This window comes from Cloeon dipterum, chromosome X, assembly GCF_949628265.1.
Source record: "Cloeon dipterum chromosome X, ieCloDipt1.1, whole genome shotgun sequence".
NCBI classification, from domain to species: domain Eukaryota; kingdom Metazoa; phylum Arthropoda; class Insecta; order Ephemeroptera; family Baetidae; genus Cloeon; species Cloeon dipterum.
This window is the reverse complement of record NC_088790.1, coordinates 15,926,416-15,949,274: the sequence shown is the minus strand read 5'-3', so window position 1 is coordinate 15,949,274 and position 22,859 is coordinate 15,926,416. Positions and strand designations below refer to the sequence as shown.

Here is a 22,859-nt window from a genome sequence, read left to right as displayed (position 1 = left end):
ATTAAACGCGAGGCACATTTTTGCTGCGAGCACAGAACGCCAGAGCAAACAGACGAGTGATGCTCATGCCCCCTGAAAGGGTATGCAACGCGTTGGGTACCGGTGCCGAGCGGATTGCATAGCTCGAGTTCTCGCAGGGGCAGCACCATCAGTCTGGCCAAATAAAAGTAAAAAGGGGATGGCTTGTTTGAGTGACCATTTTGCATTCGCAGATTTAAATCATTATCCAATTTTAACATATAAGAATGCGGAGTGAACATTAATTGTATTAAAATTTATTAATTGAAAAAATCCAGAAGGATTTTAAATTTATAAAAGAATTTTGCATTAGAGTAGACAAAATTTCAAATTATTCTGAATCGATCAAAAAATTTACTACAGAGAACGTCAGTAAACACATCTTACTTAGTAATTCAAATCCGAGCTCATGTCAGTTTGTATTATTTATGATAAACCCATAAAAACAGGTCTTTTAATAATCTGTCTTCTGAGCAAAAGTCAATCGATTTTCGATGTTGGTTGCGGAACACGCTGACTTTTTGCAAACCCAACCCTCTGGCAGCGCGAGAGAACTAACGAAATAGTGGCGAAATTGTGTCGTTTGCGTGCAATCAGGCGGGGGCGCGTCAATAGAGAGACAGCCAGCATCAGAGGAGCAGCGGCGGCGGGGTGTCAAAATTAGCAGTTTGGCTGCCCGAGCAGAGCAGCGAGAGTCGGTGTGGTGTGTCTTTGGGCAGAGGAGGAGGCAGGGTGCGTCGGCCGAGAGCAGGGAAGATGGCATTGGTGGCGGCGCCAAGTGAGCGACGCTCGCCATTGGCCGAGCCGCGTGCCTGCGACAGCCACTCACAGCTGAGCCAGCGGCGAAATGGCTCTCCCCTCCCCTCCAGCGGCCGCTCGCCCGCGATCATTACCGTGATTACTCTCCTTATACACCGTGCAGCACGCGGCTTCGACAACGGCGGCGGCGTTGGCGTTGGCGGTGGCGGTGGTGGTGGTGGTGATACCTACGGCCGCTGCCGGGGCTGAATATACTCGGGGGATGCATTTTGACACCCTGCCGCAGCAGGCAAAAGGACCCCGCGAGCAGGCGCCCGCCCGCCTCCCCCTCCACCTCTCGTCGCACCTTTTCTCCGGATCTCTCGACACGGCATTTTCGCTCGTGCCTGCCCGCGTGACGCCAGGGTTGCTTTCTCGCTGCCGAACCACCCTCCGCCGGGGATGACCGTTTCGCTCCACTAACGCCTCTTCGCACGCAGGACACGCCGTTTTTCCACAAAGGTACGTCAACGCTTTGATTGATTCTTATATAACTCTTACGGTATAAACTTTCGCTCAACTCACTGTCGTGATATGTTCCTTTATTGTCTTGCAAATTAGGAAATAAAATAAAAATACAATTTAAAATCAATGCTTGATTAAAAAATATCGCAGGTTTCGTTCTTTTTTTTAAAAAAAAAATGACAGGCTCAGAAAAGAATGAAATAAATTTCTGGAATGAAGCATACAAAGTTTTTACTTCATTTGCTCCATTATGAACGGTTCGTAATTGGTGTTCAAATAAAGAAGTGACTGTAAATCCAACGAAAATAGAACATTTGACAATAAAACGCAATTGATTGACTGTAGTATTAAAATTTTAGAAGAGTAAACGCTGCGGCAGCGCCTTTTCCCAGTAACCTTCGACAAAGGGTTGTATTTTTATTTTACATCAATTATGTTAAACGATTTTTACAACACTCAAATTTGTGTTTCATTGTGAGAAAGTGTTACTGGTAAAAATTACGTTTTATTTCTCGACAAATTCTTTGCGTTCAAAGTTTAACTTACCTAAATTGGAATTATGCAGGGCAGTCCTCAACATTTAAAAATGATGCAATAACTTAATTTGCAGCCACTTTTCTAAAAAAAAACTTACGCAGTCCTATATACCTATATCAATTTTGGATATAAGTGAATCCTTATAATAGTAATTAAGTTTATGGCTTGAAACAAGGATTTCCAGGGTTTTGCAGCACCAATCTTATTTAATAAATAAAATACTTTCCAAACTCATGTTATGAAGCCTGATGTTTATTTGCCTCCAATACAAGTTATTTATTTTTAAAATGTCATTAGAAATATTTCAATTAAGCTGTAAAAAATAAAGGATAATTGTTCCTCTTTCCGCATTGATTGGCCTGAAACACAATTCAAAACGTATTCAAATTGATTTTTGCAGGTTTTAAAGTGTATATACTTTTAAAGTTTTTGCATACGGGTTTAGCGAATTAAAAAATGAGTTTATTAAAAATTAATTCTAATGTTTCTTTACGTGTGATTGTTAAATGTGCAAGTAAATGCTTAAGTTTTTCCCTTTCCATTAAAGTAATTATTATTATATTTTATTGTATATAAAGCAAAATAAAATGATTTCCGCAGACAAATTTTCAAATAATGTAATTTAGATGCTTGCGTTAAGTATTTTATTTCAATATTTTCAACTGTATATGACTGACAGATCAATTTTTTAACATATATGCCTCAAAGAGTGACAAACAAACATTTTTGAAAGCTTTCCGTGCCTCCTCTTGGATACAGTCTCTTTAGGGAATGACAGATGATGAATCGAGTGATGAAATTTAGGTCAAAGCCGATATTATCAAACACAAAATTCATATTTTCCTCTTAACATTGCGACGAAACTCATATCTCTCACTCCATGCACTCGGAAAATAATATAAAATGCCACGGTTGAAATTTCTGTTTGGCAAGAGCTGGAGAGGTGATCGAAATAAGAGCGTTGCGCAGACAGTTATTCATCCGTTGATGGGGCGGAAAAAAGGGTGACGGAACCATAGCGTTTGCATGCACACAAAAAAACGGGCGTGAAAATATCCGCGCAAGATTTGCATTAAGCAAAAATCTCTTGCGCTGCGGCGGCAGCACTCAGCGAAATAAAGGAGAATTTTCTTCGCGGCTTTGAGCGATATACTCCCGGCCGCGCGCGCTTTTGATTGCGTGGAAGCAGCGGTGAGCGAAATGAATGCAAAGTGCTGCGAAATGAAAAGCACACAGCGAGCAAAAGACGACTCACTCAAGCAGATTGTTGTCGCGCGCTATGCATGCATGCATGCATGCATATGTGTGCAGACAGAGCAATGCTGAGCCAAGAGAACGCGAGAGACGCTCGACAGAGAGAAAGAGAGCTTCGCGAGAATTGTGTATGCAAATGTATGTCACTTGCAGTTGCCGACTGGAAAACGACGAGCGGACTGAAAGGAGCTTTAAACATTTCAGACTTGCATTAGTGAGATTAAGACTCGGGCGCGTCTCAGTTAGAGGACCTTTTTGCACTGACGCAATTCTTTGCAGAGTCTTCGTTGTAAAGGAATACATATATATATGACATGAACTGCAGCATTATTTAAATGGATTTAAAAAGATAATAATAAAAAGTATAATGTACATCCAGACGGAAATGTTATAATTTTTCTTAAAATTTCACTAATAGCCACCTATTTTAACGCAGAGGGCCTTTTCGCAAAATCTATAAAATATGTAATTGTTAACTTAAGGTTTGGGCGGTGAATTTTTCTAAATAGTAAAGCGAAACAACGAATTAAGAGAAGCAATTGAGTTGTTTATGGAAAATACAGAGTTATGATTGCAAGCTTCTAAATTTTTAATTTTTTGAAGTATTTTCGAGCATTTAGTAAGTTTATTGGGTTTTAAACTTGCGGGACGAATGTCTGGCGTTTCAATTAAGGACTCTGGTGCGGAGGCAGCAACACGAGCTGGGTTTTTTCTGGACTTGGGCTTCCCTAAATGAGTCCCGTGCGTCCATGTTATTCGTTTGCGATGTTTTTGGGACACGGATGAGTTTTCGGGATTGTTTGCCCATTTCAAAAAAGGTGAACTATAATGAATAACAGAGATATTTTAAAACTTGACGAAGAAACTCCTGAGGGGTAATAACAAAATGATGCTCTAATGAAAAATATTCATCAATTTTTTATGATATATTATTTATAACTTCACGTGGCTGCTTTGCTGAAACATATAATAACCCCCTTAAGTATTAGCAAATGATAAAACTCATCTTCTCTGTGCAGTGATTAGCTCGCCCCTGCGGATGAAAATTTTACTCGAATGAGCATGCAAAATTAAAAAAGGTTAGCTGAGCGAGCAGACTCGCGCAGGCTTATCTTTTAATATCATCTGATTTGATAAGCGCGACGGCAAGCCGGTTAATAGTTTATTACTTAAAGCGAGGGGTGAGAGTGGCGGGGTTGGCGGGGGTGGTTTGTGCTGCACACTGCAAGATGTGAATAATGGAGAGGAAGCGGAGCAGGTAATTGCCGATTTTCAAGTGGCACACGCGCGCGCTCGAGCAAGTGCATCTGATAAAATTAAAAACAATAAGGAAGCGGGGGTGGCGCGGCCGCACACGGAGCCTTTTCCACTACGGCGGTGGTCTCTCCGTGCGCTGCTGGCGAGGCAACAATTATATCTCCTCTCTATCTTTGCACACTCGACGCACATCGCCCCGAATAACGTGCACAACCCACACACGAGAAAGTGAACGTTCTAGTGACAAACGACCGCTCGGCACGATCGTCAGGCGTCTGAATTTTAATGTCCAGAAGCAGGAAATTATCATCTTGACAGTGAATGGAAATTATATAGAGATTGCCATATATTTTATGTAGCAATACATGTAGTTTTTATTTTCCTGAAAACTCGCGTGCGAATTACTAATTTGTTGTAATCTGTTTGTCGCTCTCAAGCTTGCCTGATTGTTAGAATTTATTTTAAATTAACTCACTCTAAATGATTGAATCTTTAATTTTATATATTTCCAGTTCACAATTAAATTTAAAATCTCAAATTGGCAAAAAATGTTTTTTAAAAGGGGGAATTTTTTAAACACTTAAATTTGTTCAGGGTTTTTTCTCAGGGTTGAGAGAGGGATTGCAGCGCTTCCAGACCAAATTTATTTTTATTTTAATTAAAATATTTTTCCTAGGGATATAAAACATTTTCAAATATTATTGTTGGTGATATCGTGTGATATATTATGTTTCTCCTTTTTTTTAGATATTTTAGGTCGAAGTTAAAAAAACGTGTTTTTTGCTCCCTGAAACTCGAGATTTCAGGAAACGTGGTAATTTTCGTCTAGATTTCATGCAACTATGATCCAGATTGGATTAATTAACTTGAATTTATTTTCTAGGTCTCTTTTCATGGGACTGAATTTGCCACGAAACTTTTAAATCCAAACAAATTCCAATATAATATTTGTCTACAAAAACCTTCAAGCCACTAATTATCTGACACAGGTATTTATAAAAGAGCATATTTTCGAGCTAGTCCAGTGTTTATCTCACCCCTTTCGCTGCGGTCGTTCAAGTTCTTGTCATAATCTGCATGAATGTATCTACGTACAAAACACCCGCTGCGTTTTATGAGTTAAAATGGTGTTGCGCGATATGACGTGCCTGTTTGCAGTAAATATGCGCGTTGGCACCTAATTAATTCATACACGTCATAATCCATAAATCCGGTGCTAACCAGTTGAACGCGAAAGCCTCCCCTATAGCGCGCGCTCGCGCGTCCTTCACAGCCGAGCACACTCTCTGGCTCTGCACTTCATCATCCATCGGCGCTCTCCTAACGAAAATATACATATTTCGATATGCTTGTAAACACGGAAATGGCGTGAGTGTGCGGGTCGAGGGCCGCAAATTAACAATCGCGCAGAAACAATCAAAGTGGGTCTGCGCCGAGGAGAAAAGAATAATGATCGCACAGCGTTTACACGCACGCCACCACGCGTTTTTTATCATTTGTGTGCGGCGGCGGGAGTAAAACACAGAGTGATTTATTGTTCCGGCGGCTCTCACGTATATAGAATGTGCAACGAAAACGCACCCCCAAGTGCTTGATAAATCGAAATGTTCGTAAAAGGGTATAGTGTTCGCCCCCAGACAACGAGCCAAATGAAGTAATTACTCCGTTTTCCGAGTCAGAAAGTGTCTGTGTGCATAAGATTGTATTTACACGCTAGACCGACACTTTAGTTTTATGCAAAAAATGAAATATAGTGTATTTAAAATTAAGGAAATAATCGCACCAAATATGTACTTCAATAAATATGTGACATCTAAAAAAATGGATGAAAAGCTAAAACAAATGTGGGAGTTACGATCTTTCACATATCTATATATACCTTTGATATGTCATATTGCCGAGATCGAGTTGCTCTGACCAAACTGGAAATTTAATTTCAAATGTACAAATTAAGCAAAGGAATATATATAAACATTTAAATGAAAAATGCAAAAATTAACGTTTGATTCACGAGTCACGAAATGTCGCAGATTGAGACAAAGCTACAAGCTGGCAATCGGGGAAATGGTAAGAATATTTAATATTTCACAGTATATTTCTTTAAACACATACTGTTTCGCTTGCACAGAAGAGTTTAACTGTGTCATATTTTTTTTACAAAAAGGAAAATGGTTTTTTGAAACCTAGTTTTGAAGCAACGGTTGGCAAAAGGGCAGACAATAGACAAAAAGACTCATTCAGTGTTATTCCTGGAAATTTCTGCAAATAAAAAACATCATTGTAGGAATTTAACGGAAACTTTCACACCCTCCTATTTAAATTTAGCAAATAGGGCTCTCTATTTTTAAAACGATTGAACGCTGATATATGGCGATCTCAGATTTAAATCGTTTTTCGGAGTTTTCTAACTCAATATTTTAAAATTTAAAACGACTGACTATTTAATTATAATACATTTTACATTTTTAATGACTGTTTATAACGATTAATTTGTATGTCTAATAATGGAATTTTTGGTCTATTTGTTCCCCTCTGATATTTTCAACTACAATTTACGGTAACTTATCAAAGACATTTTAAAGAAAAAAGTTGCATAAATTGCTATTGTCTGGAAATAACAGGGCATTTCCTTTTCTTTCTTTTTTTGGAAAAATAAGCCGTGGAAAAAAAAGATGGACAATTTCTGAGAGCCCTGCTGATTTGGTGGAATTTTGTAATAGTTATTATAACTCTTAAATAAGCATCGGTGCAGCAAAATAATGGGGGCTGGAATTCGAGATATTTCTCACTAATATATTACATATAAGCAAATCTCTATAAACAGCTTGCTCTATGAATTGAAATAATCAAGCAGTTTTAAGCCATTCCCTTCAATTACACAAATCCTCTGTCTCTCGAGTGTATATTCAAACTATATATACGCTTCTCTTATTCTATTATTTAAAGTGTCGCCAGGGAACAAAGTTTTACAGACCAGCAGCTCTTGCTTTAATTCTCTCATTTACTACATTATTCATTTGGCGTGGAGCGGTGGCTGGCTGGCATATGAACCGTTCGGCTGCGGGCTGCAGGGCCACTTACCAACTGAAACATTCAAGTACTTTTAGTCTTCCGGCGGCGCGGCGAATGCGCGACAACAGCAACACACATACATACACCCTGTCCTGATAACTTTTATTGAGCCGCCATTGAACGCACAGCGGGACTGCATCGCATTCATAACAAGTAAAAGGGCCCTTTTGTGTGTGCCAACATGTATATAATGATGCAGAGCAGCTGTCGCGTTATACGCGCTGCTGTAAAACACACACACAACTCTAGCTCTCGAGTCGCGGGACGGCACTGCCGCGAGGGCATTTTCCGCTCGCAACGTCCTCCGGTTTGTCTGCGGCCAATCAAGTGAGAAACTTCGGTCACTGCTGCTACGCAACTATGCGGGAATGCGATTGATTGCCATCAATTCCGATCAGATAACTTCGAATTGCGACCGCCTTACACAGCTGCCTGCAACGATGTGTTGTTAAAACAAAACAAAAGGAATGAAGTTTAATTTCAAAAGGAGAGTAAACAGAAAAGAACATCTGAATCCATAGTCAATTTCAACTATTTATATTATTTAAAAAACAAAAAGAGTATTAAATGATTAACTATTGACAACTTTCTGGTGCAATCACAGCAAATTTTTTTCATTTGGTAAAAATTCTCCTTACATTTTATATTTTTCGGAAATTATAAATTGACGCAGGAAAATGTTAACTTGAGAAGAAATAGGATTATGATGTTTTTTTATTTTAATCTACGGTAATTAGTTATCTACGGTTAGTTATTATTAAAAAATTGCAAAACCAAAGAACACGCTTTATATTGACGAGAAATATTACTGGAATTTTAAACATTTCCCACCAATCGATTTGTCTTATTGAACAATATTTACTTACCAAACTTAATCTAAATTAAGCAAAACTTGTAATTTTAAAATAATTTTGAAATTTGGACCATTTTTAAAGCTCTGTTTCTATAATTTTGTTTCAAGGCCATTCTATAAATTTTTTTAACCATCTTCCACTAATAAATTAAATTGAAAATTCTTCTGAACATTGAACAAAAAATATTAGAAAAGTCACAATTCAACGTCTGAATTTATTTTAACTCCAACAAATAATTTTTAAAAAAGGAAAAAATCAGTAGTTCTAAAATTTAAATTCCGCTAATAATTCTGCAGACTTCTAGAGCCTAAACAAAAGACATTTGACTTATTGCAGCGCTTTAGCTCGAATGCGGCTGCATTATTTGTATGAAAAATAAAAGCGTCCCCGTCCCCGGCAATTGAAAAGCTGTGTGTTTGTGTGTGTGTGTCTTTATTGTTTTCCCCGCGACACACGAATCGCGCACAAAGGCAGAGTTTAGCGGGCGTTCAGAGAGACTAGATCGTCGGGAATGGGACGACGAGGGTACAAACAACAAAAGTGCGAAATAAAAAGAGAGTGCGAGAGACAGCACGCGGATTTGAGTGCGCGCCGCCGAATCGCCTGATAAGAAACAATAAATGACGAGAACGAGACCGCGGGGAGCACGAATTGATTTTCGCGGTTGCTCACGAAAGCAATTAACGTGATTGAACACGCGGCTCTTAAACGCGTCGGCCTGCTGAGAGGGAAGAGGCGGCCGGGCTGCGCTTATTATAATGTACATTTGTGAATCAGAACCACAACAATACGCGGCAGTACTTCCGCTCCAACAAGCATTTGCTCGTTCGCAACGTCTCTATTTTTCCCAAGACTAAGAGGCAGATAAAATTAATGCATTTGAAAATCAATCGGTCACCTTTTCAGAATCAATTTTTGAGACACCCAGATAATCAAAAGAAAAGGATCATTATTTGTACTAATTAAAGTAAAAATTATTATAAACAATTTTTTTCCCGAAAATTTCTGAGAAAATCGCTTTAAAGGTTTGCATGTTGATCAAGCCGAAAGCATACCTTGTCTCCTCATTGAAAATCATGATTTATTTCGCCAGAAGGAATTTAACTCAAAACTCGCACATTGCGACTATAGATAGAGATCAAAATCAAGCGAAAATAATCATTTGAAATAAAAAAAACTTCTGATTATTTTGTTGCGAGTACAACAAATCTGGAAATAATTAATTGCCTGTCTTTCCAGGCGTGCATTTATTTTGCTTTCTAGCAGCAATTATTTTTTTTTCGACTGATATGTATGGCGACACCATGAATGTGCTGACTAAAAAACGCGCGGAGGGCGTTGTTGTGGCCAAAATAATTGATCAGATTCTGCTGCTTTATGGGCGCGCGCTGTAGTTATTGTCGTGTCAGAAACTGCTGCATCGCTGGTGCATCGCCCCTTTTGTGACAGGCGCCCATTTTTTCCTTTCACCCGCGAGACGTTTTCTTTTTTACGTCCCGTGGCGCGCGCGCTCGTCCTTTTAACGTCAAAAACACGACCGCAAACCCCTTATTATACGCCTTTGTCGCAGCCGGAAAGGGCGGCAGTATGCTTTTTGACCGCTTTTCCAATTGATGCCTCGCGAAACCAATGAAAAAGCGATTCGCGGCCGTGACAGGCAGCTTGGAAATCCGCATAGCTTATTCTCATTTTTTAACACTTAAGCTGACGGAAGAGGAAGAAAGGGAGAAAGAACCAATCCATCAGTGAAATGTCGTTGAGCTGCTTGCAAGAAAAACGGTCACTATTGAAGTGAGATTAAAATTTATAACGATGGATTGAAATGCTGGACATTTACTTCTGATCGAACAAACGTAATTTTTAGTGCTCTAATAGTTTCGGCTTCATGAACAGTGAGAAAAATTTCAGATCGTTTATATTTTCAAAATCCAAATTTTTACATAAATAGGAAAGTTAAAAATGAGTCACTTTTGGCTTTGTAAGATCTCCTTTATTATGAAGAGAATTTAAATTATTTTTGTCCCATTAGAAAGAGGATAATTGCGATTGCTTCATATTACAAGTGATTCAACTACGAAGCAATTACTGCGTATTGCAATTTCCTGACTGATTGCCTCTGCGAGGGGTACTAATAATAACAATCTAGGCGTGCTGTTTGCCCGTCCAACAGCCTGCACAATCTTCTGCTCTCGCACTCGCTCTCGAATCAGCACGCCGCTCCTTTGTTTGCACAGTTTGCAGCGCAGCTTCCTTCATCTTGGCTCTCTTAAGCCTTGTCAACATCATCTGCCGTAATAATAAATGGAGCACCCAGGCAAAAGACCGAGCGAGCAATCAAAAAGCCAGCCAGCAGCAGCCGAGAGAGAAAGAGAAAGAGAGGACTTGGCTACGGTTGGTTCCTTGCCTGCCTCATGGCTGCCCGCGCGCTCAACGCCACCACGCTTTTCAGCCCGCACCGAAAGAGAGAGGCGCACACAAAGCACAAGATGGGAAATTTAATTAAAAAAAATGCAAGTTATTACTGAAAAAGTATTTAAAACGCGATGATAAATTAAAAAAAGTAGGGGAAATGAATGTTTGATTTCATTTTGAAAAATAATAACTTACTTGATTAATTTTTATATCACATAGGCTCTTAAGTTGCAATTTTTAACCACACATAAAAATCGAACAAATTAATATTTAACAGTTGGTGTACATTTTCAGTGATTAAATTAAAATTTTAATTCGTGGTTTTTGATAGAGAATGTTAAAAGTATGATAAACAATGCAGAAATTTTAAAAGGCCAAATAAGTTAAATTGTCTATATTTTTATCCATATGAAAACCATTTTTGGAACTGTCGCAAGGTTTTTACTCGTTTTGCCCGTCGAGGTGCACCTTATAAATCTGCCACGGGACAACCAGCTATCTGAACGACCCAAAAATAAATTGGAAGAACCCCTTTTCTCGTAGTCTATATATTATGAATGCCTTGTCAGAATCTTTCGCGTTGAACTTTGGAACTTCCCGTGTACATAGTTTCCTTCCTTCCGAAATCCCAGCACGACTCATTCGCGCCTCCCTTCTTGCTCTCTTGGCTTGCTGGTTGGCAGGAGCAATCTTCTCGCAGACAATGGAGCCAGCGAACTCGTGAAAAGGAATTAATTTCTAAGCCAAGTTAGCTCTAACCGCCGCTTTTGCACGCTGCTGTGCCTGCTGCTGAGCTTTTCTTGCGCTCAGAGAGAGAAAGAGGAGAGAGCGAGCGAGTTGCTGTCTTTCGCAGAGACCGAAATGCACACAGTGCGAATATCTCGGCGCCAGCTCGACGCGCGGCTTAATTACTCTGTGCGCCCCGTGAATGGAAAGCGACAAATCTAGATGAAAAGGCACCCCGCGAGATTGGAAATCTGGCAGCGTCAAAAGAATTTTGATGCGATGCGAAGAGTCTCATTTGAAGGCACTGCTCTCTGACATTTGCATGCGGCTGACGACATTTTCCACTGATGCTGTCAAATCTGCTCTCTAAATCGACAAGGATGAGCAAAAAAATGAGCAAAGAGGCTGTACAAAATTCTGGATATGCAGCACACAATCAAAATTGAATTTTTTAAGAAAAAATTGCTAAGCTACTTAAAATTTTGGAAAAACTATTTTTGCCCTCGAGGGGAATATAAAAATAAGGGTTGAATCAAATAGCATGCAGTTGTTCCAACGACTTGACTCGTTATATTCAGCGTTATTTTGTTTTAAATAAATATCTATCAGAGCTGCAGAATTTTATGCATATATAATGCAATGAATTTTGTAATAAAAAAATCATGTAATTTAAAAAAAAGATATTAATTCAACAGGCGTACTTATGATTCATTTATTTCATTTTAATTAAAAAAAAAATCTGAAATAATTACCACACTTCCCTGATCTGTATAGCTGTCCCCCATTTTTCGCCGATTTTTTTAATGATTTCTCGGTTTATTTAAACGCCAGAGGGAAGATGCAAAAATTCAACAGGCGTGCAAGATCGGGGCTAGTTGGAATAATAGACGACGGGGCGAACGTGAGTTTCGCTGTGTGCCAGAGGGTGGAAAGCGGCCGGGCAGGCATAGAAGCAAGCACGCTGCTCACAACAGAACGCTCAGCTCGGCGGCAGCCTCTTGAACGCAATCAGCGTTGGCAAACTGCTCTCGCTGAGAGGCAAACAAAGCACAGGAAACCCAGCCAGCGCAGTCTAAAACATAATGCAAAGTACATACGCGAGGAATAATTCCGTATACGCGCTCAAGAGGCCTGCTTGCTTGCCATGTTTTCAAACATACACGCGAGCGCGCGAGCAACACATAATATATAGCAACGCGACACGCGTGCTCCCGATTTTCCTCCGCTTCCGCGCTCCTTTTCTTTCTCCTTATTGCCGCCTACAAAAAGTCTTCCGGCGAGAAAAGGTGAGATGCCCGCGCGTAATTCGAGTCGCCGCGCCGCGGGAGAAATGAACGGTCGGAGTGTAGGATATAAATATAGAAACGCACGTCTGCACACGCGACCACCTTCACTTTCACTCCTTGAGTCCAATATTTCCATTTGAAAGGGATCGTTCAGGGGTAAAAAGGGAAAACAATAAATTTTTATTTCGATCTTTTTCTACGTCAAACTATAAAGTTAAAAGTACAAAAACACATTACATTATTTTTTTCTAAAAAACAATTGAAATAGCAATGTTATACTATTTTGCAATTCAAATTTGCATTTTAATTATTTTTTCATTTTTCCATGTTATTAAGACGATTTAAATTTAAAGTATATTCAATTTTTAAAAACTGAACTATTGAATAACAAATATAATTATATCCCAACGTCTCTTTAATGAATGAATTATATATGTACTTTACGGATACTATGTTGAAAAAATGGTGTTCATAAAATACATAAATTCAAATTTAATCCTCCTTTCACTCGAATAGACTTAATAAGAAAACATCCTTGTTTCCTTTCTGGGTGTGAAACATAGAGTGTTTAAAACACATTTCCAACGACGAAATCGCGGTTTCAAGCGCAGAGAAATTTGCAGCGGAAGAACAAAGCCGGCCTGAAGCAGCTGCTAATTGGACTGGCAGGCTGGTTTGACCATTATTCTACGTACACATTCGCGAGGGCCGCTTCCTCGCTCGCTCCTTTCAGCTCCGCCGAGACAGCGAGCGCCGGTGCGCTGCTGTGTTTGCCCAGCACTGGAGCAGTAATTCGATCATTGCAGTTGCGCGTTTCGCGCGAGATTGTGTGTGTATGTAGTCTGAAAAGGCGCGCTCTCTGTGCCCGTGTGTGAGTGTTGAACGCACGGAAAAGAGAAGAACAACAGTTTCCGGCCACGTGGCGCATTGTCTTTTTTGTCTGGGCGCGCGCGTTTGCTTTTATGCGCAATCCGCGCGCTTGTTGCGCTGCTCTCTCTGTGTAAAAGCTGCCCCCTCGAATTTGTGTGTGCATGAAAATAAAATGTGAATTAATTGTGGGCGGAGGAAAGGGAAATCACTGCAGCAGCAGCAGCACGCTTCACTTTCCTTTTGCTCTCTCGCCTTTGTCCTGCTCCGCGCATAGAAATGGATTCGACAAAAGGAGAAGTGACACACACACCTGGCTCGCCCGGTTGCGCTTTCCAGCATTCAAAGTTGCAGTCTTGGCTTCATCCGATAATGCACAGATTTTTTCAAAGGAACGCGAAATTTCAAAGCTTTCTGCTGGGAGAAGTTCATCAAATGGCTTTTGAATTATTTTGTTCAAAACTATATATATATTTAACTTATTGGGCAATTTATTTTGATTATAAACAAGGAATTTAATTAAAGCATTTTGCGGATAAGTTTTATTGACATATATATAGCGATTGTTCCAAATTTTCTGATGTGATTTTTCGGTCTTTATTTGCACCATCTAGAAATTTATCAAAATTTTAAACTAGTCTCCCGAATATCTGGCCACCCATATAAATTGGAAAAACTAATACTCTTTAAAAATTTAAAGAAACATTAAAACAACGTTCATAAAGAGTGCAATTTCAAGAGGATAATATGATGCACTTTTAAAAATTAATCAAAATTATTATGGTTATGAAAAAATTGGAGTAAAGAGGTATATAACAAACACAAAAGCTATCATATACAATACAAAATATTCTTGATCTTATCGCTCTAAATCTTAAAAAAATTCACAAACACGGGAGCACAACAAATTTCTATTAAAAGTATAGTTTTGTTTTTTCAATCTTAACGCAGGGCACTTGCTTCTTTAGCAGCAATTACATATATTTTTCCGTTCTGAAGTGGAGGTCGCAATACGATGAATGGGAGGCAGTGCAATTTAAGGGTGATTGCGTGCTTAATATTTTAAGTGAGCAGCGGCGCCCTGTGATCTGGCGAGCATCCGCGCAGCACACAACAATGAAATAATGAGAGACGGACCTACTTTAAGTGGCAGGATGGATATTATACGTTGGCGGCGGCGGCGGCCTTTTTTAGACTCTGGCCAGGGGACCAAATTAAGCAATCACGCTGTGATATGGCCTCCACGTGTACGAGCCCGACTAGATGCGCGCGGGGATCAATTGATGTTAAACGACGTACATCACGAGTGCTGTGGGGCTCTTTTGATAGGCACCAAATTAATCACGTGATGCGCCCCGAGATCCGCAGTCGCGTCTCGCCGCTCTTGTTTGTGTCGCTTTTCTCACGCAAATGTCGCAGCTGAATAAAAATTTCTTCGTATCGAATGGCATGAATTTAATTCAAAACATTCTGTTGAACGTTTTTTATTCTCCCTGGAAAACAATCTACTCAACAGGAATGTAACAAATTTTGTTTAAATTAATTCTTTATCAATTAGATACGTTTTTATAAATAAATAAATTTACTTAGGATTGATACAGGGCAAAAATTGAAAATTTTAGAATTGTTTGCTACACTGAGCAGTTGATCAAATTTTTGGTTTTATATATTAATTCTAAAAAATTAAAATTGGGCTGTGCTACAATTAAAATTCAAATTTTGACAAACATGTCCAAAATTATAGCACGTGACCAAATTTTCTGGGCAGTTTTCGGTTCCTCTATAAAGTTTGTGGCACATTTTGGAGAAACTCTTTGTTATGAAATAAAAATTAAGATTTCAAGGAGGGAGACAATCCTCGACATTCAAAAATCGCTAGTTTAACCTACACTGACTTTAATTGAATCTGTAAGGATTAGTTCATTCTTTGACAACAAGGGGGAGTTTGCAGCATATCAATCCTCTTCCAAAATACAAAATAGATTGATTTTAAACACATTAGGAGCTTTCTATTTTGGATCCTTAAAATTTTACCATTTCGCTCAGCGAGGATCAATATTTTTTAATTGACAGTAATTTATCTTGATACATAAAATTTAAGAATAATAATGGTTATAAATTTGGATTATGTCGGCATTAATTGTTGCTCGTGAACACTAAATTGTATATAATAATTCAACGCTGCACGTCGACTGTCGATTGGTATAGATTTAAATTATCACATTAGCATTATAATGTAAAAATTAAAATCTCTGTGAATATGTGTCAGATGCGTTTTGAACGAGGAAGCAGCTAACTTTGAAAGTAAAGGCGATTAAAAGAGTGGCAAGCGTGTAATTGGCGCTGTGTCCCTGTGACACGACGACAGATGGCTGCAATTGGACGCGAAAGTACACAAACCACTTTTGAGCCCGCGGGCAGGAGATGGGGAGCATATGGAAACAAGAGAATCTCGAGTGGCTACGCAAACACCAGCATCTATTTTTTCCAATTAATTATTTAACCAGAAGCGAGCAGGAGCAACGTACCGAGTGGAAAACGCACACCGACGCAGTTATTATTTGCGAAATGGAAATCTATGCTGCTTTATGGATTAAAGAGTATACTGTACACAGCAGCGGTACATACACACACAGAGCACAAGTACGGGCACTTTAATACGCGCCGGATGCTTGTTTACTTAGTCTGATGGGTTTATATTGATATGGCAGCGGTGGAGAGAGCGAGCGAGATTGCTATGAACTTTTATCATGAATACATACAGCGAGGGGGTGCACGGATGTGTATAAAATATTTTATGAGGTTCGATAGGGCGTGCGGAAAAGCCACAAAGGGCGGACGACCCGCCACCGCCCGCCGCCGCTATATCAATACTTTCACCAGTCGCGCCGCCGCGCGCATATTTTTCATCTCTTTCCCTGTGATTTTTCATTTCGCTGATTGCTCAATACGGCGTGCATGCATACATTTTTCTCTGCTCTGGCAAGCCGCAACCAAATGCTCGACAAAGTGAAAGGAAAAATGTCCCGTGTTATTTTCGATCGAACCGCTTATAAACGTTTGCTTTGTCAACGCTGCGCCTCTGATCTCTGCAGCCGAAAAATGGGATCACATTTAAACAGGTTGCCAGAGCAAAAAATTCATCGATATTTCCACACATTGCATTGTTCTCGTTATCGTTTTTATGAGCCAATCGAAAAAACGTCTGTAAAGATAACTCACGCAGAAAAAAAGCACTTAAACTAAAATTGCACGCAGTGTAGAGGGAAAATACAGTTATGAACGTATATTCACAAGTCGGTATGAAAAAATATCTCAGGAAAAAAGGCACAATTTTTCCAGGATGAGAAGGACGAAGTTGCCCCGGACAAAAAATATCACAAAAATCACACTTACAAAAATCTTGCTGTCATATTCGCCTTGCAGGGGAGGGAAACTGTCCCGTTGAGCAGTCTTTCAGTGCGAGTTGCATACATATCCTTCCACTCTTTCCCGGCACGAACGAAAAACAAGTAAAAATTGAAAATTTATAAAAATAAAACACTTTGATGGGGGCTTTATTTCATAAAATGACTCTTCCTTATTTTTTTTAATGAAATCAAAGCAAAAGATTATTATAAAAGAATGGAAAAATTATAACACAATACCCGGGCTTGAAGCGAAAGTGAGCATAGTAATAAAAATAGAGAAATCATGATTGTGAAACCTTGTCACTCGCGCCCTATTATGCGACACAATTTTGCCCTTTAAAAAATTCACAACCAAAAAATTCAAACCTTTATTATTTCTAAATATTTTTTTGAGCGAAAATCTGCTTTTTCAATATTAAGAAAACTGTACAATATACTATGAAACTTTTACGTTAAAGTTTTCAAAAGAAAATACGCAAATAAAGAAAGACACAGTTTCAAAGGATGGAAATTTAATAGTTTCAGAAGAAAAATGATTTGTCTTTGATTCATGTTGAACTGAAGTTTCCTAAACGAGCATTTTGTGTGGTTTTTGTTGCAGATTCCGATGCAACCGTTCGTGATGGCGGGAAGCGAGTCTCCGAGCTCGGCGCAGACGACGTGGGAGCAGGCGGCGTCATCCGAGAGCGGCGTCAAGAGCAGCGGCGGCGGCAGCCTGCTCAACTTCTCGATCGCCAAGATCATGGAGCCGGGCTCGTTCCAGAAGGAGTCGGCGAGCGGCTCGAAAAAGCGCTCGGCCAGCCCGACGTTCCCGACCGGCGGCGCCGTCGACACGTCCGCCTTTAAGAAGTACGTGCCGCGCGCCGCGCAGCAGCTGCTCAACTGTCCGGCCGCACTGCTCTACTACCACCCGGCGGCGGCGGCCGCCGCCGCGGCCAACGGCCAGGGGCTGCTCGGCGGCCGACGGCCCACATCCACCTTTGACCTGCTGCGCTTGTACAACTCGCCGGCGCCCACGGCACCACCCGCTGCGGCCAAGGAGGTGACGAAGGCGGCCAAGCGGCCGTCCGGGCCACACAAGGCGTCGTCCTCCTCCTCGGTGGCGGCGGCGTCGGCGGCCGCCCCCGGAGGCGGCAAGCAGAAGAGCTTCACGTGCCCTGAGTGCGGCAAGGTGTTTAACGCGCACTACAACCTTACAAGGCACATGCCGGTGCACACGGGCGCGCGGCCGTTCGTCTGCAAAATCTGCGGCAAGGGCTTCCGGCAGGCGTCGACCCTGTGCAGGCACAAGATCATCCACACGTCGGAGAAGCCGCATAAGTGCAACGTGTGCGGAAAAGCGTTCAACCGCAGCTCGACGCTGAACACGCACGCACGCATCCACGCAGGTTACAAGCCGTTCGTGTGCGAGTACTGCGGCAAGGGGTTCCACCAGAAGGGCAACTACAAGAACCACAAGCTGACGCACAGTGGCGAGAAGGCGTTCAAGTGCAGCATCTGCAACAAGGCCTTCCACCAGATCTACAACCTCACCTTCCACATGCACACGCACAACGACAAGAAGCCGTTCACGTGCAAGGTGTGCGGCAAGGGCTTCTGCCGCAACTTCGACCTCAAGAAGCACATGCGCAAGCTGCACGACGCGTCGCCGGGCACGCACCGCGCCCTCGCTAGGTCGCACAGCCCCCAGGACCTGGTGGTCAGCTCGTCGTCGTCGCCCACCTCGTCCTCGGCTGGCCGCCAGTCGTCCTTCCACCACCACCCGGACGCCGCCTCCTCCGCCGCCGCAGCCTCCTTCCTCGCGCCCTTCCTGCTACCTCCCCACCACCCTTCGATGCCCTCCTCCGTGGTCGGACCTTACAAGGTGCCCCTCTTATGACTCGGAGCCGCCTCCTACCTCACCGCCGGCGCCCACGACCGACTGCACCTGACCTAGTCCCGGCCAGATACAAACTCAAACTCGCGCCTTTCCCCCGACTTCTCGCGTAAAAAATCTTTCTTGGGGATTTTGTCTTAATTTGTTCACTGGTAAATAGTCCAAGAATATGGATCAGATGAAAGAAAAACAGTATGCTTTGGCAGAAATTAAAGTAGTAAATTTTTTGACAGTGCGAATGGATTTCTGCGGGTCTAAGTAGATAAAAGGTTGATAAATCAATCTGTTGACAATTCTACACGACATGCCAAAAATCGGTGCAAAACTTAAAACCGATAGTTTAGCGGTTCTTGGTTGAACCAAGAAAAGTAGCTCTGGCTGTCGCTGTGTCGCTGCCGTCTCGATCTTATGCCAGAAGTACGTCCGCAATCAGAGATTGGTTGCCAGCGTTCTTGTAGCACTTTTTTCTTGGTTCATACCAAAAACCGCTCATGCAACGGTTTTTTCGTTTCCGGCAATTATCGGCACGTCAAGTCGAATTGCTAACCAAGAAACTCAGTTGCCTAGCCTAATTCGACCCTTAGAGGTTAAAAATTGTCAAAAATTAAATACCAGTTCCGCTTTAATAAAAATGAATTATAAATAATTCATCGATAAGTCAAAAAAATCCAGAATCGTACTGAGAATGAAGATTTTATCACAACAGCAAATTAAAAAATTGGACTGCTCTAAATTTAATTAAAACATATGGTATTTCCAGAGTCGTAATATTTTTGGAAATTATGTCACACTCCTGAAATCTTAGCCTTCCTTTTTTTAATATCAAGAATAAGTTTTATCAAAAGTTTACCAAATTTCACCTGTTAATTAAGATTGATTTAATTTTTCCCTCAAATAACTCTTTATTCTTGTGTTCTGCAATAGAAGTGCAATATTTTCTTCCTCATGAGTTTTAAATCGCGGGAGAAGGATGGCCGAGTTACTTGTCTGCCGGGTTGTGTTTAGCATCAGGAAATGCTGAGCGGTCGATCATTGTGTTAACAAGTTGTCGTGCTAATCAAAATTGAAACGAACTGCTGATTGCAAATTTTGATAATTAGGTTAGTAGAGATCTCACTTAATTGGTTATTTCCGATCGATATGATCTGCACCAAGAAGAATTCCATATATAGGCGACTGGAATTGTTTTCCACCTTTAACTATTTTCAGTTTCTGTATTAAGGCTGTACACTCCCTTGGAGATTGTTTAAAACACGCTGCAGGATCATGGAGAACCCCGAATGAATTTCTTCTGTCCCTGACATTGCTGCAAAAAATATATACTTAGAAGATTTTAGGAAAGGTGCAAAATGTTTCTGATGCATTTATTTCAATATTAGAATTTAGAAAATTATAATTTTGGCTCGAAACATTTTTTGTGGCATCTCTCAGTGCAAAAACGACTCGAAAACGAATTTTTGCTTTGGGGGTTTCCGCAGATTCTTCGAGCGTGTACCTCTGTTTAAGTCAATAGCAGCAGCTAGAAAATTGTAAAAATAAAAGAAAGGGACACCGAAGAAAATTCCGATCGAAAATAGTTCCTCGACTCACGCGCGCCCTTTTTTCGCGCATGCAGCGTAATCTGTGGGGTGCCGCGCGAGAATCGGCGAGTATTGAATTTTTATGACGCAATGATGTGCGCCTGACATGTCAGTAGCCAATAGCGTGTGTAGCGCGCCGGGTCAAAGGAGGGTGCTCCAATCATAACCAATTCGCGCCATCTTGCGCATTCTTCTGGCGAGCAGAGAGATCAATGCTCCTGTGTGCTGCTGCTGCTGCTGAAATCCAACTTTTCGTCTCCCCAATTTGATTTGCCTTTCTCTCCGTTTCTCTCTCTCTCTCTCTCTCTCTCTCTCTCTCTCTCTCTCTCTCTCTCTCTCTCTCTCTCTCTCTCTCTCTCTCTCTCTCTCTCTCTCTCTCTCTCTCTCTCTCTCTCTCTCTCTCTCTCTCTCTCTCTCTCTCTCTCTCTCTCTCTCTCTCTTGTAGCTTTTATATTATATACAGTACATGTGATAATATTGATTAGTTGTGCGCGCAGCGGCGGCGTCGGCTGGCTGTCCGCCGATGATACCTTACATAATATAATAGTCAAGACCAACACGTTTTTTGTAATCGACCGTTTTAATAGTGCTGGAGAGATAATCCAAAAGAAGATGTCCGCGCGTGTGCTGTGCTAGAACAATATAAATGCAAACAAATCCGAGGACATTTTAGCAATGCGATAAACATATAAAAAAAGCTAGACAAGGAAGATACCAAAAATGTTTATTTCCCTGTATGTTGTATAAATAAATGTCTAGAGAAGGCAGTCTCTTGAATTTCAAACCTAATCCCGTTTTATTTATTTCATTCTGTAAGAAAAATGTAAAACCCAGAAAAATTATTGTTTCCACATGCAAATATTAAATTGGTAAAAGATTTACCCCGCAGATGTTTTTCAGAAAAGTGGCTTCAAACATTTGTTGAAATGGTAAGCAATCTTATTAAGTTTTTAAAACAAAATCGATAAAAAAATGTAATGAAAATAACTTAATCGAGCTCTGTATATTTGTAAGTGAATGGTAAAATATTATTTTATCTTTTATATGTTTTATATAGCACGATGCCCTTTTGGTTTTAATGTTGCCACTCTGCCCGTACCAATTCTGTTTAAAAAGGAGCACTAATTAATAGATTGGCAATAAGCAATAAGAAAATTCAAAATTATAAATTTTTCGAACATATTAATAAGCAAGCACTGGAAATAATGAATCGAAAAAATAAGAAATTTTCTTCAAACTAGTGCAGACAGTTTCATAATTTTTTCTGTTCGTTCCCGTGCTTGCTGGCTTTGTTGATAATCATAAATTTTACAATTTTTCATATTGGTTTAAGTTCCAAAAGAAATGAGAATGCCGTCCAATTTAGTAAAAGTCCTATCTATAAATTTTAGATTTATTTTGATTAGAACGACAGGGATAGTGATAATTTCTTGAATTATTGTAAAAGTATATATATATAAGCAAAAATGTTGCAAGAAATTGTATGAAAATTTTTGGAGTTATTACATTTGTTTATGTTTGGATATACCATTTTTTGTTAACACTCGTAATATTGCTCATGGTTTGGTCGAAATTTAAAAGGTGATTACGCACGCATTCCATTCCATCTATTGCATTCACAGCTTAATGAGCATATCGTAATCAAATTTCAATTTGATCATTTGCTTCGGAGGGTAAATCGACAACAGGCGCCGCATAAGCGAATTCACACATGGCCAAACAGGAGGCATTCAAACTTCGATGATGATTGCAGCTCATGCTGAAGCTATTAGTGCCTGAACACACTTCATGCGAACTATCACAAGCCACACATATTTAGAAGAATTAATAATCTAAAAACATTTTTCGTAAAAATAGGCTAAAGAAATAATTAAATATCGAGCCCTATGGCAAACGATTCATATCAGTGTTTTAAGAAAAACATGCAAATAACTAGCGCTGTGAATTTTAGATGCTTTTATCACAAACTAGTCAAATATTTTAGACTCTTTTTCAACAGAATACACGGTTTTAGACTGAGCCATTTTACTCATAGTATTTGCCCATGTCGATTGGAAGCTTATAAAAAATAGTTGACTGTCTAAAATTCACAGCTCTACAAATAACATTTTGATCATGCAGTTTTATTTTGGATTTGATCAATGTCTTAAATAAAATACATGAATTTCACAGCACTAAATAAGGGAAGTCTCTGAGTAATGTTCCCAACAGTTTTCAGCGCTATGTTTCATTCATCAGTAAGTATAGTAAAAGGCCAAAATTACCTTGTAATCTAGAACTCATATACAAAAAGGCACCTATCCTCTATTTCGGGTCGGGTGGACAGCTGCTGCAGGCTACACAGAGCCGAATTCATCCGTCGACTGAGTCATTGTGGCAGAGAAGTATATAACACGTGCATGTGGGACGCGAATTGTGTTCGTCGCTGCGGTCTTTCGGTTCGTGTG

General features: G+C 40.3%; 1 protein-coding gene across 1 annotated transcript; it reads left to right on the top strand.

Annotated features, from left to right (window-relative positions):
- Positions 1–960: 960 nt before the first annotated feature.
- Positions 961–21,196, top strand: LOC135946609 (fez family zinc finger protein 1-like). The gene is made up of 2 exons (XM_065494900.1): positions 961–1,278; positions 17,558–21,196. The coding sequence occupies exon 2, from the start codon at positions 17,564–17,566 to the stop codon at positions 18,833–18,835; it is 1,272 nt and encodes a 423-aa protein (XP_065350972.1). The 5' UTR covers positions 961–1,278; positions 17,558–17,563; the 3' UTR covers positions 18,836–21,196.
- Positions 21,197–22,859: the final 1,663 nt, after the last annotated feature.